We start from the raw sequence: 19,914 nt of genomic DNA, 5'->3' as shown, positions 1-19,914 counted from the left end.
GAGAGAGAGAGAGAGAGAGAGAGGAGAGAGAGAGAGAGAGATGAGAGAGAGAGAGAGAGAGAGAGAGAGAGAGAGAGAGAGAGAGAGAGAGAGAGAGAGAGAGAGAGACTATCGATGTGCATGTTATCATAAATTGGTGGATGTTGAAAATGGCATCCTAAGCATTAAAGCCCCCCCCCCCCCCCTCACGAGAAGATAATGCATTTCATGTGGAATTTTCACAGTGTCACTGTGTTATCACGATACCTTCACATGAGCTACGTGTGATTATTACATGTGATAATATGTTAATGCAAGGTGTTGTGAAGGGCCAGATTAAACCGAATATATATATTTATTTATATATATATATTTAATTGTATTTGTATATTCTCTAATATTCCCTGATATCCCTTGTATATTCCTTGTACAATATGCATTGAATATCCATTCTAGCCTACTGAACATCCCATAATAGTCTCCATTCTACTATTGGTCGAGACCTTGGTGCCAGGCTGCCATACCCCCCAGACCCAGTTCAAACGTACCGCTCAACATGTACGAACAAGTCCTAGTTCCGCGTAGGAATCTGGCTACCGCACCACTAATGGTACTATTTGTTCATAGTGCGTATATATACTGCGCTACTAAAGTAGGACTTCCTTTAGTCCAGTTTCTTACCCTCCAATAGAGTGACAGACGTAAAGCCTCCCCGCGACGCCACGTGTGGGAGTAAGGCCAAGTTCGGCCTACCATCGGTATTGAGACATCGTGTATATTAATATATTGAATAGTCATATTTGGCACTATATCGTCGAGTTGGACGTAGTCTATTAAGCTAATAATAGTCTATTCATATGTAGTGCTTCGTGCGGTGAGAATACTATCGTAGTCAGTACCCGCCATCGTTTCGGGTAGAACTGGCTGCTTATCCAGGGTGGCCGACCCCATGTGAGGCTGCACCCGAGGAGCCCCAGAGCCGACGAGCGAGTGGACCTTGCATACCGGATTATTCTACCGACGACAGCCCGCCTTCCCAGGCACGGATTTATGCTTTGTATACAGTGATTATTCTATGGATAAAGACCAACACTGCCGTGTGTTGGAAACCCCCCCCCGGAGAGGACGACAGGTGAGGAGACGCTCTACACGACGAGGTCGCTTCACGTCTCTCCATCGTGGACCGGAGGAAGCCGGCCCACAGAGAGTCCAACTGCTTTCATCTGTGGATCGAGGATCGCTGAGGCACCGAGCCGCACAACCGTGGGTTCTCCCAGGATACCCTCGGACAGACGGATACAGCCAGACTCTACCCCCCCCCCCCCCCCTTCTCCAGTTGTCTTACAAGCGACCGGAATTCCCCCCTAGTGTATCCAGTTCTATAATCATTAAAGTATCATTGCTATTATTCCTTAAAATTCCAGGTTGTATATTACCGCCTGCGCCACCAGAGATTGGACGTTCTCTATTGATATACCAACGAATACTCATTTGCCATAAAAGTGCATCCTATTTCAAATCATAAATGTAATTAAGTGATTGCTCTACATACCTTTTGCTATGTATTAATTATTATTAAACGCAGACTTTCGACTTGGTACATTTGTGTTGGATCGTTTCATCTACGTGGGAGTGTTTACCATAATTATTTATGCCTAGTACTGGGTGGCCAGAGTCTAAAGTACAAGAGGTAGTGGTAGTAAGTATCATATCTAACAATACAGTCAGGGAATTGTACCCCTCAGTTACACAAGGTCTCACGTGTGATACAGACGAAGAACCATATAAGTCCGTTTGATGTTTTCAAACTTTATTATCTAAAGATGGTAAGTTAGAGTGATTTGTTCATTCATAGTTAAAGACAGTAGAGGTTGAGTACTTTATTATCTAAAGATGGTAAGTTAGTGTGTTGTGTTCAGTTAAAGACAGTAGAGGTTGAGTACTTTATTATCTAAGATGGTAAGTTAGAGTGTTGTGGTCATTCATAGTTAAAGACAGTAGAGGCTGAGTACTTTCTGGTAATATATCACATTCACACTGATTTTACAACTGCAAATACATGGGCTGTCCAAACTAAATTCTAACGGACTTATATGGTCCCTTCAGTGCAAGGGTCAAATTAATATCACGCGTGAAATCAGGTGAGCTTATGTGGAAACTCGTAAATCCTGTGTGAAGTGAAAAACACATTAAGTATCATGTTATAATAACCCGTGAAACACATGTGGTATTCATATTCTGTTCTATGAGGCCCCCCTATATCACTCAGCCCCTCTCACTGAGCAGACCTCAGTCTCCCGTAAGGTAGTGGACTACCAGACAAAGCGGTCTGTTAAAGTTACGGTAACAGTGTCTTCCTCTCCACATATATCCGGCTGGATTGAGACATCTGGTTTATCCATATGGCCTGTAGACTGTAGAGCCTCCATAGTCCGCATGGCATGCTGACCCTATTTAATGTCAGTTACGGTATCATATATCCCTAGTGTAAAGTTCCAGTCTGCTTACATGTTAGCCTTCACAGCCTAGCTGCTGCTCTCTGATTTAGTGCAGGCTAGGCCACGTTGGTGGTAACCTGAGAATTGAATGGGGATTGAGGTTTAGCTGCCACTTAGGGAGCTCGAAGGGGTACGAACCCAATCCTGGTGCTCTGGAAAGCTGAGGCTGAAATGTTGTTGAGACATGGGAGGCTTAGCACAGAGGGTAAACAGAGGGCAGAGGCAGGGGGTCTGTGTGTGAGAGAGAGAGAAGAGAGAAAGACTTGTATTATACTGCGTATACAAGATCATTTGGCTTGCTTCAGGGCACGCTCTGAGAGACCCATGCGGCAATTCATCCTCTTATCTTTTTTCCTCTCTCTCTCTCACTCTATCTATTCAGATCTTAATTATGTATTCTCTCTCTCCCTCTCTCCCCTCATTCTCCATAGCCTCCTTTGGAAACTTCTCTTAGCTCATCCCTCCATCCAGCTGGCAGTCCTCTCCCCTCTTCCCCCGTCACCGTGTGTCTCCAGGAGCCGTGGAAGAGTTGCTGTCTGCAGATATGCGAGCGAGGAGAATCGGCTGGTGAAAGGGGAGAGGACATGGCTATAGACGACGTGCCAAACAAGCTGGAGGATCCCCATTCAACACGGCCAATCTGGTTCACAGACGGAGAGAACGAGGGAGACAAAAGCCTGCTCTGGGCAGGGGCTCACACTGTAACATAGAGATAAGACGTTAAGATTCACAACCCCGGTGACTTCGTAGGCCTTGTCGCTGGCAACGCTCCGTCGGAGCGGATCTACGGCGCAAAGACATTTCCTATTTGGTTTTCTTGACTCATCCGGGGTGATCTGACGGGCGATATGGAGGCCTCCTATGTGGACTTATCTATAACATCTATAACATTATCTATAACATTCCACTCAAACTGAAACGAGATTTGTACCGCTTGTAGGGCTAGGTGGTGTTGTGTTTAATTCCAAGGCATGACTTTGTGTGACACGTACCTTTGAAGGCGTTGATGGAACAGCGGTGTGTAAAGACGCTTTACGTGCAGCGCCACCTTCTGGATATTGGAGGCAAAGTGAAGGACTACCAGCGCCTCCTCTCTCCTCCTGGGCCTGAGAGAAACGGCACCAAGGTTGGTCGAGGAGGGAATGGGAACCGGTCCTCATTGCAGCATGACTGAATGTCCGTCCAGTCCTACTCAGCTCCTCGGCCACTGCTCTCCTCTCAGGATTTTCATTTTGAAATATGCATAGTAGTTTTGATAGATCAAATACAGCATAATACACAATACAGTATAATATATGATCACTCTTTGCCCCCAAAGCACATTTTATTCCTTCCAAAATCTTTTATAAGCCGTCTCATACTATATACATGAATGTCGACCCCACAAACCGCATTTATTTGTACTCTGAATGAGCTACTGTACAGTCAATGGCATATATATATATATATATATATATATGAGCTTTGTAGAATAATATATGCTGTAGATTTGTGTATAGGCTACTGTAATTACATTTTAGTCTTAATAATGGAATGGATTCAGAGGACACACAACGATAGTGTGTGTGTGTGTGTGTGTGTGTGTGTGTGTGTGTGGTGTGTGTGTGTGTGTGTGTGTGTGTGTGTGTGTGTGTGTGTGAGTGTACTCTCTGTCTTCTCTGTGTTTGATGAAGCAATAATCGCATAAGTGGTTACGTTGTAGAGCAGGAGGAACGACTCTCCGGGGAAATGCACTCTGGGAAATGTTCTTTTAATGAGTTGGACTACGGCACTATATGAGTCATAATTATACACATCCCCAATTGGTAGAGTGATGGTATTAGTCCGTCAATGGTGCCACGGACAGTTCCGTTCAACAGACGGGTCAGAATCCACGGCGCCTACACCCTTCAGTGTGTGTGTGTTTAACCCTTTCACTACTGTACTGATGGTTAACCCTTTCACTGCGACAATACAAAGTGTTAACCATTTCACTACCACACTACAGAAGGTTAACCCTTTCACTAGGGGTTAACTGTAGTGAAAGGGCTAAACGTCATATTTCAGACACAAACAAGAAGAGAAAGCAGAAGCCTCAATGCTATTCAGACCAGGCGCCGTACGAGTTCCGCATCCCCGACGTGACACTGTGATTTCAAACGACCAGACAGCTGAAATACTGCAACGACAGCCACCGACATTAGGAGATTCCCAGCACAAGTGCGAGTATACGTGTGACGTTTTTTCACTCGCTGGAAAATAAATACTTGGCCATCGTGTCCCAATGTTTCACACTTCCTACATTCTTCCTTTATTTTTTATTTTTTTTTTACTTTGTCAGATCATGGATGTATTGTTGTTGGGTTTAGATCTGCCGTGCATAAAGAGATATGAACACATCTATCTGGTTTACAGCTCTGTGGAAATGTGGAATATGAACAAAGCTGTCTTTTTAGAATAAAGTTATACTGGTACATACACTGAGATGCTTTTGTGCTGCTAATGTTCTTTGTCTGGTAATCGTGGGAGTTGTCTGTTTCTCTCTCTCTCTATCTCTCTCTCACACACACACACACACACACGCACACGCACACGCACACACACACACACACACACACACACACACACACACACACACACACACACACACACACACACACACACACACACACACACAAGCCCAGTGGTTTAACTTAAGCAGAGGGAAATTGATTCACCTCAGTGGCTTCCTCCTCCAATCCCAAAAGTCCTCTGAGATAAAGAGCTTCAGTCATAACAAAGAATTACCACAGCTCTGCAGGAGGAGAACTCTTTTCTTCCTGTTTCTCTCATACCTCTCCTTCCTTCCATCCTTCTTCCCTTCCACATCTCCTTCCACCAGGGTTCCTGCAGGTTTCAACAAGTTAAATATAAGACCAACCCTTGTGCGCTGCTTATTTATTTATCTTATTTTGGTGTTAACAAAAACTCTGGGTCCGAATGGACCCGGTGTGTAACTCAGTACCAACCACCCCAAAAAATAAGGATTATTATCCAGTTTTGTTTTGTACTTCATTGCTAACTTATTAGCTCATCATAACCAGTCCCCATATCAAACATTATTTTATAAGGCCCCCATAGGTCCCCAAGACACAATATACCTATTTATTCACTCGAAAATTGGATTATATTCACTCATGCTGTTCCCCATATAGAAGAAAATATTCATGCAATCTGACTATAACAGACTAATATATGAAAACACTTTATTGAGTAAACTGCTTTGTGGGTTTTAGAACTGTATTATGGAAATAAATCAATAAATCAATCAAATAAAGGAACAAAACAACTCCACCTCCCAGGGGCGGCTACGTGGCGTAGTGGGCAAGGCGCTCGCCACGAAATCTGCTTTCAGTTTAGCTGGTCGTCCGTACTAATACACATTGGCCGTATTAGGGGGTGGGAAACTGATGGGTGGGGATTGGGCGTTGTGGACAGCGACTACAGGTCGGTTGGTGCGCCTGCGCAGTAGAATCAGGAAGTGTCGGGGGCAGCGTGAGCCTCCCACGCGTTACTCCTCGCCACTGAGAGATCGAGCTGCGCAGGTGAAAAGATGCGACTGCTGTTACCTCAAGTACCGGAGGGGACTTGTGCTATGTATGACTTAGTCCACATTGCAGCCGGCTTGTGGGAGGCAAGAAACAGCGTTCGTGACAGGGGAGGGTTGAATTGGATGATACGAAATTGGGATGGGAGGAAATATAGAAAATGGGAGAAAAAGTGGGAAAAAAAAGAAAAAAAAACTCCACCTCCCTATCACTCTGTTCCTCCTCTTCACCTCCCTATTACTCTGTTCCTCCTCTCCACCTCCCTATTACTCTGTTCCTCCTCTCCCTCTCCACCTCCCTATTACTCTGTTCCTCCTCTCCACCTCCCTATTACTCTGTTCCTCCTCTCCACCTCCCTATTTCTCTGTTCCTCCTCTCCCTCTCCACCTCCCTATTACTCTGTTCCTCCTCTCCCTCTCCACCTCCCTATTACTCTGTTCCTCCTCTCCCTCTCCACCTCCCTATTACTCTGTTCCTCCTCTCCCTCTCCACCTCCCTATTACTCTGTTCCTCCTCTCCACCTCCCTATTTCTCTGTTCCTCCTCTCCCTCTCCACCTCCCTATTACTCTGTTCCTCCTCTCCCTCTCCACCTCCCTATTACTCTCTTCCTCCTCTCCACCTCCCTATCACTGTTCCTCCTCTCCCTATTTCTCTGTTCCTCCTCTCCCTCTCCACCTCCCTATTACTCTGTTCCTCCTCTCCCTCTCCACCTCCCTATTACTCTCTTCCTCCTCTCCACCTCCCTATCACTGTTCCTCCTCTCCCTATTGCTCTATTCCTCCTCTCCCTCTCCACCTCCCTATTACTCTGTTCCTCCTCTCCACCTCCCTATTACTCTGTTCCTCCTCTCCACCTCCCTATTGCTCTGTTCCTCCTCTCCGTCTCCACCTCCCTATTACTGTGTTCCTCCTCTCCACCTCCCTATTACTCTGTTCCTCCTCTCCACCTCCCTATTACTCTGTTCCTCCTCTCCACCTCCCTATTTCTCTGTTCCTCCTCTCCCTCTCCACCTCCCTATTTCTCTGTTCCTCCTCTCCCTCTCCACCTCCCTATTACTCTCTTCCTCCTCTCCCTCTCCACCTCCCTATTACTCTCTTCCACCTCTCTATCACTGTTCCTCCTCTCCCTATTGCTATATTCCTCCTCTCCCTCTCCACCTCCCTATTACTGTCTTCCTCCTCTCCCTCTCCACCTCCCTATCGCTCTCTTCCTCCTCTCCCTCTCCCTATCGCTCTCTTCCTCCTCTCCCTCTCTCGCTCCCGCTCTTGTTCCCATGGGGGGGGGGGGGGGGGGGGGGGGGGTGAAGTGTCTAGACGAATATGAACCTTGATTGAGCCACATGTGATCCACAGAGCTAGCCATAGCATTGCTATGAAGCAAACGGATGTCTATAGCCATTTTTCTATACCGGGTCCCTAACACCACCGATGTAACTTTTTTTCTAGAAGTAATTCAGAATTGGCTCAAATGGTAAACATGAGTGTTTTTGTGTTTAAATAGCCACTATGAGCACATATTTTACTAGTAGATGACTTTACATAAAGGTAAGACTGATGAAACCTGACAAGTTCTACTAAAGTGAAATATCCCTTTAATACCATTTTTAAGGCCTAAAATTCTGATTATTAAATTTAAGACCCCGCGGGAACCCAGTTCCATCCATCCTTCTTACCTTACATTGTTCCTTCCTTGTCTCCTTCCATCCATGATTTTCCATCAAATAATTTAGTTGGACACAAAGTTAGTTTAAACCTCCATGTGCAAGATGAGTCATCTACATTTATTTTTATTGTTTTACGTGAAATGACAAACTCCAAAATACCATTATGACTACCTAGAGAACAACACTTTTGTCATTGTTGGGACATATACTGGCGTATAGGTGGCAGTAAGTGCAAGGCATATGTGATAAACAAAACATAAACATATATTTTGATTTCATGGGATCTTTAATTCATTAATTTATTTCACTAATACTGTATATTAATTCCTTTCACAAATATATTCTTCACTAGAGGTTTGTGCAGTGAGAGAGAGTCTATCCTGCTGTCTCCTCTCTGTTATCTCTCCACCTACAGTATAGACAGTAATGCAATTCTGGATTAAATCATATGTGAAATTAAATATCTTGTCAGATGGGGGTCCCTGGCACAGCATCTTATAATTATGTATCAATTTGGGGGTCCTTGACATGAAAATGTTTGAGAACCGCTGTTCTAAGCTGTCACTCAGGACTCTTGAGTCATGTCTCCAGCCCTGTGAATGCTAAACAGCTCTGCCTGCCTGCAGTCACACACACACACACTCACACACACACACACACACACACACACACACACACACACACACACACACACACACACACACACACACACTCACACACACACACACACACACACACACACACACACACACACACACACACACACACACACACACACACACACACACACACCCACACACACACACAATGGGAGCCAATTATTGGAGGATGCCATGCCATGCATCACACCTGTTATTAACAGGGAGATGTTTCGTATGGATGCTTCCATGGTAAACAGACCCAGTCAACAGCGGGCATCTTATCCAGGGAACAGATACTGAGCACAGGAAGGTTAATGGAGTACGGTTTATAAGCATATTTTCTGCGTGTGTGTACTTTTCTCTCTCTCTGTCTCTTTCATCTTAGATGAAAATGACGTTTGTCTTTCATCTCTTCTCTGTAAGACTGTCATTGTTTTTCTCTCATGTACCAACAGGGGGAAGTAAACACTTAAAGCCCTGTGTCACCAAAGAGGAATTCTACTGACATTTTTGACAGTTGGAGTCCAGCTGAGCTGCCATCTCAAGCACAGTTACAGTGCGCGTACTGCGGAAGAAAATAATATACAGTTTGCTTATACAGGACTCTTGACAAGTGTGAAGTTTAAACTAGGCCACCGAACTGCAGGAGGAGCGCCTGACGCCTGGTGGGAACAGCGGTGTTGACAGACATGTAGCTTACATGTAGAGGCACTTAGGTGGAACAAGCACACTGTTCTGATGACAACTAAACGTGGTTTATAAAAGTGAAATGTCTCGACTGCATTTTTCCTCCGCTTGGTTGTTGTCATCCAACTGTACATTTGTATCGGTCACACTGCCCCTCTACTCGACAGTAAGGGGTTAACGCGTAGTCTATCCCTCCTCTCGCTTCCACGGCCGGGCGGGTACATAACTAAGTCCACCTGGACTAGTCCATAACACATTAAACAGCCTTTTACCTCCTCAGCAGAGAGGGGCCGGGTAATGTAAATCACCGGCACGCTAAAATGATTTATCTTTGGTCAAACGAGGCCCTGCCGACTGCCGTGGGTCTGTTCATTACCGGCCATTAAGGTCCTGGGCAGGGAGCAGTGGGGCACTGTGGGGGGGGGGGGGGGCAGATTGAGCTCCATTAGTGGGCTAATCTCTGCAGGGCGAGTGGCACTGTGGCAGCTGTCAGTTAGTGGAGGTTGCCATCAGGCTAACAGTATATCATATCAGCTGAAACTTCCCTCGTGCCTGGTTAAGTACCGGGGGGGTGGTCTGAGAAATTAAAACTACTTACGGCCGGGTAGTCCCAAGGTGTGTGAATGTGTGTGTCCTATCATTCATGTGTTTCTGTCACAGACTGTCTAATCACAAGACCACCGCGGCCCAACAGAAAGGCAGCACTGCCCCCTAGTGGGACACAGGTGCAGTGAGGCCATAGTTCATCTGTAAATAAAAAGCAATCTGGTAGTGATTGGAATTCCTTCAACAACAACAACAACAACAAAAAAGCTACATTAAGTTGTTAATCTGGTATCTGATTGACTGTCAAAGCTGTAAAGGTAACGTAATTAGTCTGAAATGTCCAATTTAGATATGGGCCTGGCTAAATCGTATGTGACTGTTTGACTGACTCATGGATGGGTGGAATAAAGTATTTTAGTAAATACTGACTCTTATCCCCTAAACTGCATGGACTACAACGTATAATGTAGGACGTATATCATGCCAGTTAGGGTACCTACCTAGCTTATGTATACTGCACCTGTGTATACTATACTGTATACTTTACTTACTCATAGTATATATTCAGATTATATACACTATATTCAGTGTTTATTCCCCATATTTATTGTAACGTATAATGTAACTGATAGGACAGGGCATACAGACCCTCACCTGCACCCTAGATTACACTGTTTGCTGCTCATATTCAGAGTTAATTATATTGTTTACACTGTTTTTTTTTTTTTTTTTACCTTTACTATAGTTATAGTGCCTATATTTATGTCTTTATGTCTACCATTCCTGTACCTGTACCCCCCCCCCCCCCCCATGCTGCTATGACACCTACATTTCCCCAAGGGGATCAATAAAGGAATATCTTATATTATCTTATCTTAAGTAAACCCTGACTGCATTACATGTTCTCTATGTTTCATTTGACTTAGCTGTTTGTTATGACAATAGAAATACTGCCTGAAATAACGCAAGGTGTGTTGTCCGTCTTTATATCAACACAATTGATTGATTGAAAATTGTATTAACAGATTGCAGAATGGGTACAATACAGTACAGCTCAATACACACAATTGTTAAGGGGATGCAGACCAGAGAAAGACTTTCGTCTTGTTTACATCAGGGTCCCCCATTTTCAATTCATCATAGACAATATGTGTTATTTTTACAAATCTGTAGTGCACTTGTACATTAACAGACAATTAGGGTAGAAATTCTAACGTAGAATACAATCAAATGGAATATATAAACTAAATTAAAATAAAAGTACAATAGATTAAAATATAGGACAAGGCTGTACAATTGTGTTTCCTTAGATTGGATAGTGTGAAACATAAAACACATAGTAAAGTTTCTAGAACAAGTGAACAACCCTTATACTCCTTACTGATTCCTTGAATTGCGGCTGAAAGATTAGCCTATCCTGCCCTCCACTGGGCAAAGTGGAAAACAGCTCCTTCCATCGCATTACATCATGGTTTCAGATTAGTTCTACTAAATATTAGGTCACGCTGACTGGCACCAATCAAAGGCTGAGAGTTCATAATAGTATCTGCCTCGTTTCACCGAACCCGCCGTAGGCTGCAGGCTGCATATGGCATCAGATTCACTGCCTGGGCTGTGGTTCAGGGAACATGGGTTCAGGAGGACACTTGTTAAACATAATCATTAGCTGAGTTACATGGGGGGAATTTGAGTAAATAGTCTACACATATGCTTGCAGAAATAGCAATAAATAAATAAAGTCATGGTGAATTGACTGCAGGGTATTATGTTTTATGTCTATGATCATGAACAGCAATAATGTTATATGTTGTGATAGTGACCTTGGGTTTTTGAGATTGTAGAGCAGCCAGTGTTTCCAATATTGATGATGCCATGAATGAATGAATGAATGAATGAATGAATGAATGAAAACTTTATTTAACAGATTGCAGAATGGGTACAATACAGTACGGCTCAATACACACAATTGTCGTCTACATTCATAGATAGAGCAAATATCATATCCAGGCAAACCCGCTATTAGTGCATTCGCAGTTGTGTAGGCCTATCTTCTTTAAGTTGAACGTAGTATGGGCAGCCTGTGCATGTTAGGCTACGATAATAACCACTATTATTCGTTCCAGTTGTTTTGTGGTGGTAGGCAGTGACTGGCATGACAAATCCTACAGTAGGATTTAACGGCAATCATTACAGTAGAGTAGCCTACCAGAAATTGGATCATTATATTCTCTGCCAAATTTGGTAAAGCAATTGGTCTACTGGACTGGAGAGATAGGGAGAACATTTAGCAGCAGTGAGATTAGTGATGTTGATTTAAAGAATTCAGCCTGTGACCCTTCTTTCTCGTCATGAACCAACGCCGTTACGTCGGACGAGCCGCATCAAACCGTTCGTATCATCGGGTTTATTAGGCAGAACCCCTGATGATATTATTCGCTCGATAAAGATAATAATAACGCGAGAGTTTGCAAGTTGCCTCAAGACTGACTGTAGTTGCAACTGTCAAAGGTGGAGTGGATCCGCGCATGACCCAACACACTACTGTAGTATTACTGTACACGGCCGCGAAGATAATATCCGTATAAAAAAACCAAATAATCCCGAGGTAAGGACCCGCGGAGAGAACCGAAAACTACCGCGATTGAGTGTTTCTGATGCTTTTCCGTCGCTGTGTTTTATTTTACTCTAACCGACCGTCTCGCCGCCGTCGACATTACTGCACTCAACATATTTCTGTGCCTCCCTTTAGCTCCAGCCAGCGCAAGGATTTTTTTCCACTCCTCCTTCGTAATAAAGTCGCCATTTTGCTTCACTGCCTATATAAACCATCCTGTATTCTAATATTTCCCTCAAGGAGTCGGGGACCTATATATCTTTCCTGCCTATTTTGTAATATTTCTGGAGTGTTTATCGACAGGACGGGGGTTGAAGAAAGTGCCTCGTGGTTTACATATGAATGCAGGGAACGGGGGCGGGGGGGCAATTGGAGACTGAATAAGGTGAAAGTATCCAGGATCTTTTTTTTTATTTATTTTTTGGGGGATATAGATATTATTTCTAATTTCACTCCTGCTCTGCTCTTTTTCTTCTCCTCGCGTGCTCCTCGTCGCACACAGTGGTGGGATAATACGAGTCGGTGACAACTGTCAACTGTCAAGTCGGGCTTCGGAGGAAGGGAGCCCCCCAGCCTGAGCCGCGCTGCCTGCTCCACGCACAGCAGGTGTGATTGCCATGTAACATAACATCCAGAAGAACGCCTACCGTGACTACCGCCTGACCCCCACGTGGGTGACCCGTCACCCGGGCCGCCAGTGCTGGGTGGGTGACTCCCGACAACCCAGGTAGGTGTGGCTTTGTGGAAGAAGAGAGAGAGAGAGGGAGAGAGAGAGAGGGAGAGAGAGACATGCTCATCATCATGTAGCAGAGGGGAGCAGATTTTAAAAAGGCAACATGCCCAATTTAACAGGTTACATTGTAACCGTTTATATAAGAGTTGCTAAGTGCCACACATGGACCTCAGGGTTGATTTGTCCTTGATTGTGTTGTGTATTGAATTTTTGTGGGTGTCTTTTTTTGTGTTAGATGAAATATTTTCCCACGCAGGGCCTATTCCAAAAATATCAAATTCCTTATAAGTATACCTCCCTCTCTCTCTCTCTCTCTCTCTCTCTCTCTCTCTCTCTCTCTCTCTCTCTCTCTCTCTCTCTCTCTCTCTCTCACACACACACACACACACACACACACACACACACACACACACACACACACACACACACACACACACACACACACACACACATATTTCTTTTGGAAGTTGTTCAGACTGTTCTCAGTTCCACTCTTTAGGCTCTCACATTTAGACAGGAAGTAGTATTTTTTGTGGGATATGAACCATTACTCCTTTTCCTTGTCAGGTCTATATGATATAGTCCCCCCCCCCCACCCACCCTTGCGTACAGTATGTCCACCATTCTTTTACCCCCCCCTCCCCCCCCCATCTGTTCTACTTCAAAGTCTTAATGCTGCTGGCTGCTAAGCCGAGAGACTTGTGTGAATTGAGTTTTGTTAACAGTTCCATTGTTCCAGTCGGGGGAGACCGGAGAGGAAGGGACACAAGTCAGACTGTGAGCGCAGCGCACTATCACTGTGGAGAAGCAGCCGTCATCGCTCACTGTGGCAATGAATAGCGTGGCGTGTAAACGGATACAGAGAGGCCTGGAACGAGCGACCCTTTGTGTGCTGCTGTAATTCATTAGGAGAGCGACATGAACGTTCGCTAAGAGAAAGCATGTTGGTGGCGTAATCAATCCCACTTAGCATAATTAGCTATTGTCAGCCGTCATCCATTAGGCTGTCCCATGCCCGCTGGGGTAGCCATGGCTGAGCCAGCATTGACAGCTCATCGCCAACACGGGACCGGCTATGGATGAAGGCACAGTGTGGAGTAGGCACATGGAGGAACGAGGGTTCAGAAACGAGGATATATTATTGTGACTTTGAGACAAGTTTTTGGCAAGTTTGCATCCTTACCCCACGCGACCTGACCAGGAAGTACATCCCCGTTCTCCGGTCTTCACTTGTTGGCCTCGCCGCAAAGTCAAAACTTGTTACATCTTCAACGATCACCGGTCACAACGACGACACCAAATAATGTCATCTCTTTTAGGTTGGGGTTAGGCGTGTGGTCTCCAGTAAGCTTTATTAAGTTAAGGGTTTGGTTCATGAAAAAACGTTTTAGGGGGAAGTTAAGACGTGTTCCGTGTTTGCAGATTTTGGCCAGCAAGTAGCAAGTGATGACCTTCTGTAGAGATAAGCCAGATCTATGCCAGTTATTGAGTGTGTCCTTAATGTCTTCTCTCTCTCTCTCTCTCTCTCTCTCTCTCTCTCTCTCTCTCTCTCTCTCTCTCTCTCTCTCTCTCTCTCTCTCTCTCTCTCTCTCTCTCTCTCTCGACTCCCTGAAATAACTCCTCCAGTCTAATTGGCAGGGCATGGAGTTGGTGTGTAAATGAAAGTATTGATTTGGAAATGAAACACGGAAGGTCACACCCTCATTACCGCTCCAGATTATGCGTGTGCGCCTCAACTTGCACAACCTCCCCGTTCCCATAGTAGCCTTCCCGGGCCCCCAAGAGGACAAAATTGTATTGTGTAACAGCGAGACTGTGTCATATAATCCGCTATCGATACAACGGTGGACATCGTCCCAATAGTGTGTGTGTGTGTCAGTCAATAGGAATAGGATCAATAAACACCTTAATATTGCCCATAGCTGTCTATTTATGCTGTGCGTTGCTTCCCCCTAGGCATGGAGAGCCCGAGTGGCCCCAGAATGGGGAAGCTGTCCTCATCGGGGCTGCCCCGGGGCCGGCCCCCCAAGCACGGACCCCCGCAGGAGGCTGTCAGAAGCACCCCTGGCCCCGCCCCCGACAACAACAAGCATGGTGAGTGACTGACAGGGGCATAACGCACACGCAAGCGACTTGGTTAACCGTCGGTTGTGTGATAGTAAAGGGTTAACCTTCTGTCGTGTGGCAGTGAAAGGGTTAACCGGCTGTCGTGTGGCAGTGAAAGGGTTAACCTTCGGTGTATTGTCGCAGTGAAAGGGTTAACTGTTTTGGTAGTGCGGCAGTGAAAGGGTTAATGGGGTCGTTGTCAGAGGCGATGTGAGAGGCTGGGATCATGTCTTTGGAGAGCTCGCAGAGCCACAGTGTTTTGACTAAAGGAAGCTTGTTTCTGTACAGCACACAGGGGACATCTGGACAGCTGTTATTAACTCCTCCTCTGTTTTGGTGAGAATGATTAGATGTATATTATGCTCAGGCGGAAACTTTTATTTGCAGAAGTTGTACATTGTCACATCGACAGGGAAACGGCGTATGGCGTAAAAAATCGGATTTGCTGTCGACGGTTGATGATCGCCAGAAATTCAGCCATGTGGTGTGAACTTTTGGATGAATGGACTTCCACTGACTGCTTGAGCGAGTCACTCCCCCCGTGTGTACGTTCAGTAACGCAACACAGCCACGCAGGAGCAACGGCAGACTAAACGACAAGTGACGTTAGATAAACCGTATGCGGTTGTTATTGAGAGGATGTGTCATCGACCAGCTACCACTTTTGTGTTTTGTTTGCCTGTATGTATGTGTTTCTTGGGGGACTGGTGGGTGAACCGTTCCAGGCGTTTTCAAAGCCACTTCTCAAGGGCCCATAAAGTCCCATCAACATACCCTAAAGTTACAGCACGCTAGAGGTCATTGGTTCCACACTCCCCCCCCCTGACAAAGTTCCACCGCTTTCGCCACAGAAGGGCCTGGCGAGCGGCTACATTTTCCCCCCGAACTGCCTTGTACAGTGAGAAAACCAAACAAACAAATACTCTCCGGTTTGACATGAGTGAAAACTAAAGCCATCTGGTAGGAAATGGGGTCCCTTGGAAAAAGAGAGAGAGATCTGGATGGTGGAATTTTTGTTTCAATCCAATAACCCGAGGATCATCATAGCGTGGTTAATAGAGGCAGGCAGACTTGGAAATACTGGGCCTGTTCTCATATGACCCAGTTGTTTTGGTCGCTACAAAATACCCTCTTAGGGCCATGTATACAGTGCTCTAGACTCAACCCTAGACGATGGTGCTTCAATTTGTTTACCTTCCATGTTAATATTCAGCCCTCTAGCTTTGATCGACGTCTTAGAGTGTGTGTGTGTGTGTGTGTGTGTGTGTGTGTGTGTGTGTGTGTGTGTGTGTGTGTGTGTGTGTGTGTGTGTGTGTGTGTGTGTGTGTGTGTGTGTGTGTGTGTGTGTGTGTGTGTGTGTGTGTGTGTGTGTGTGTGTGTGTGTGTGTGTGTGTGTGTGTGTGTGTGTGACTGTGTACATTCGCCTGCTTGCTTCCCATTAGCTCGTATACCACACACTGTGGGTAGAAGGAGAGGCTTGTTTTGCAAGACAGATTTGACAGGGGAGGAAATAGGGGGATAGCGTTCCCTTACGCTGTAGGGAAGCTATTTGATAAAGTGGTTTCACTTCTATGCTGATTTATGATTATCCGCCTCACCATCGTACGGCAGGCGACGTGTCGTCTTGCAGTTCATCACTCTGCACACTTCAACAGTTCCATGTCAGGGTCTCTGGTCACGGAAAAAAGCCCCGGGAAATCCACAGGATTATTGGGAAAACTGTGCATTCCAGGCCTGGAAAAGTTAGGGAAATGGTTCCATATCCAGATTTCTTCATAATCTTTTTTATTTCCTTCGCTGGTAGATCTAGTTTCCTTTGAATGGATAACCGCATGTAACACATTTCCGTATTAGGCCACAGATGTGATACCCATAGTTACGGCCGAAGCAAAGGTATTCAAATCAGGCGTTCGGCAATAAAGATCTAACATTTGAAGCACACAGATGTAGACAATTATTGGATATATTCATGGCAAATTGTGCTAGTGTCTGTTATGCAATAGTCATGGAAGAAGTAATGGAAGTTGCTTAGCAAACATGTTATAAACTTGTAGTATGTTAATCCTACTCTGGGAGAGTTTATTGCAGCAGTGTCCCGCAAGAATCGGTCAACAAGTTTTACACAGCAGCCCAGAGTCGGACGTTTATAGATCTGACTCCTTATTGCTCGTTTAACAAGTGCCCGTAAATCAATCGGACTCCTGTGAGTGCTTACTTATCACCGGGGCTACATGTGGGCTCCTCCCCTGATTGTTTAGACTCGACTACAAGACTGGAAGCAGTTAGAGAGATGGATAAACGAGAGAGGTGGGAGCGAGGGAAGAGAGGGAATGCAAGTCGGAGAGGATCCGGATGGTAGCGCATATTGGCAGGCGTTCACCCATGAGTAATGCCAATGATATCCCAATTCAATTCTCTGAGTGTGTGTGTGTGTGTGTCTCTCTTTCTCTCTCATGGTAGCATACAGCTGCTTGCTGGTTTTTATGGGACTTTCAGAGGTAACCTTAGACCCGCCTGTCCGTCTCTCTGTTCACACTGTGTCCGTTTGTCTTGTCTTATCCCTTTCTATTTCGTATCCTGTATTCTGTGTCTCTCTGAAAGACCCATAGGCCGTCTCCAACTTAGAATAATCATACGGAAGGATTTGTCCCAAGTCCACAACGAGGACAGCCACCGACATGGTTTGATTGCACAGACTTAAGAACATTTGTGGGTTCACATTTGAACCGACACCGGTACCAGTACCAGTTCCTGGAATTCAGTATCAGTACCCAACAGTACCTTTTTTCTATAATTAACTCTCTCTGTAATAACAATCTTTTTTTATTTCAGTTGTAAAAAAAAGAAATTATAATAATAATTCCAAACTTCTCATTTTCAACATTGTTATTTATTCAGAACATGTTGTTATTTATTGTTGTAACACACCACACAAAATAAACCACATGACCATGTATTATGTCTTTAAATATCAAAATTATCTGGCCATCCTCAGTAAATATGATCAAACTCCTCTGACCTAGTCTGTTCTTTCCAAAGACCCAAGAGATGGGACAGTAATATATATATTTGTGGGAAAGGCTCCCTCTTATCTAGTATATTACACTCTTATACTAAACATGTAAAGGTACCGAAATTTGGTACTGATTGATCTAGCGTGAATCTGTACTCGGTAGTACAGATGTAATTTGGTCAGTACCCTTAAAGTACAGAGTTCAGTACCCAACCTATTAATAACGTTATGGTATCTACAGACCAATAGGGCTCTCCCTGGTTCTTAGGAGGCTGAGCTGGTTCTCCCTGGTTCTTAGAGAGGCTGAGATGGTTACTGGTTCTTAGAGAGGCTGAGATGGCTACACTGGTTCTTAGAGAGGCTGAGATGGTTACTGGTTCTTAGAGAGGCTGAGATGGCTACACTGGTTCTTAGAGAGGCTGAGATGGTTACTGGTTCTTAGAGAGGCTGAGATGGTTACACTGGTTCTTAGAGAGGCTGATATGGTTACTGGTTCTTAGAGAGGCTGAGATGATTACACTGGTTCTTAGAGAGGCTGAGATGGTTACACTGGTTCTTAGAGAGGCTGAGATGGTTACACTGGTTCTTAGAGAGGCTGAGATGGTTACTGGTTCTTAGAGAGGCTGAGATGGTTACACTGGTTCTTAGAGAGGCTGATATGGTTACTGGTTCTTAGAGAGGCTGAGATGATTACACTGGTTCTTAGAGAGGCTGAGATGGTTACTGGTTCTTAGAGAGGCTGAGATGGTTACACTGGTTCTTAGAGAGGCTGAGATGGTTACTGGTTCTTAGAGAGGCTGAGATGGTTACACTGGTTCTTAGAGAGGCTGATATGGTTACTGGTTCTTAGAGAGGCTGAGATGATTACACTGGTTCTTAGAGAGGCTGAGATGGTTACACTGGTTCTTAGAGAGGCTGAGATGGTTACACTGGTTCTTAGAGAGGCTGAGATGGTTACTGGTTCTTAGAGAGGTTGAGATGGTTACTGGTTCTTAGAGAGGCTGAGATGGTTACTAATTCTTAGAGAGGCTGAGATGGTTACACTGGTTCTTAGAGAGGCTAAGATGGTTACACTGGTTCTTAGAGAGGCTGAGATGGTTACACTGGTTCTTAGAGAGGCTGAGATGGTTACTGGTTCTTAGAGAGGCTGAGATGGTTACACTGGTTACTGGTTCTTAGAGAGGCTGAGATGGTTACACTGGTTACTGGTTCTTAGAGAGGCTGAGATGGCTACACTGGTTCTTAGAGAGGCTGAGATGGTTACTGGTTCTTAGAGAGGCTGAGATGGCTACACTGGTTCTTAGAGAGGCTGAGATGGTTACTGGTTCTTAGAGAGGCTGAGATGGTTACACTGGTTCTTAGAGAGGCTGATATGGTTACTGGTTCTTAGAGAGGCTGAGATGATTACACTGGTTCTTAGAGAGGCTGAGATGGTTACACTGGTTCTTAGAGAGGCTGAGATGGTTACACTGGTTCTTAGAGAGGCTGAGATGGTTACTGGTTCTTAGAGAGGTTGAGATGGTTACTGGTTCTTAGAGAGGCTGAGATGGTTACTAATTCTTAGAGAGGCTGAGATGGTTACACTGGTTCTTAGAGAGGCTGAGATGGTTACACTGGTTCTTAGAGAGGCTGAGATGGTTACACTGGTTCTTAGAGAGGCTGAGATGGTTACTGGTTCTTAGAGAGGCTGAGATGGTTACACTGGTTACTGGTTCTTAGAGAGGCTGAGATGGTTACACTGGTTACTGGTTCTTAGAGAGGCTGAGATGGTTACACTGGTTCTTAGAGAGGCTGATATGGCTACACTGGTTCTTAGAGAGGCTGAGATGGTTACTGGTTCTTAGAGAGGCTGAGATGGCTACACTGG

At 45.0% G+C, this 19,914-nt stretch overlaps 1 protein-coding gene across 1 annotated transcript in view; it reads left to right on the top strand.

Annotated features, from left to right (window-relative positions):
• LOC311244125 (sterile alpha motif domain-containing protein 10-like) overlaps positions 1 to 15,030 on the top strand; it is a gene marked incomplete at both ends in the record, with an annotated part of 179,022 nt that extends 163,992 nt beyond the window's left edge. The window contains one exon of the mRNA XM_084333535.1: positions 14,885 to 15,030. Coding sequence (XP_084189661.1) covers positions 14,885 to 15,030 — 146 coding nt within the window. The remainder of the gene's footprint in view (positions 1 to 14,884) is intronic.
• Between the last annotated feature and the right edge of the window lie 4,884 nt (positions 15,031 to 19,914).

Source organism: Notolepis coatsorum, assembly GCF_963971535.1.
Source record: "Notolepis coatsorum genome assembly, chromosome: 17".
Taxonomy (NCBI): domain Eukaryota; kingdom Metazoa; phylum Chordata; class Actinopteri; order Aulopiformes; family Paralepididae; genus Notolepis; species Notolepis coatsorum.
Note: the sequence above shows the minus strand (reverse complement) of the source record. Positions and strands in the feature narration are given on the sequence as shown.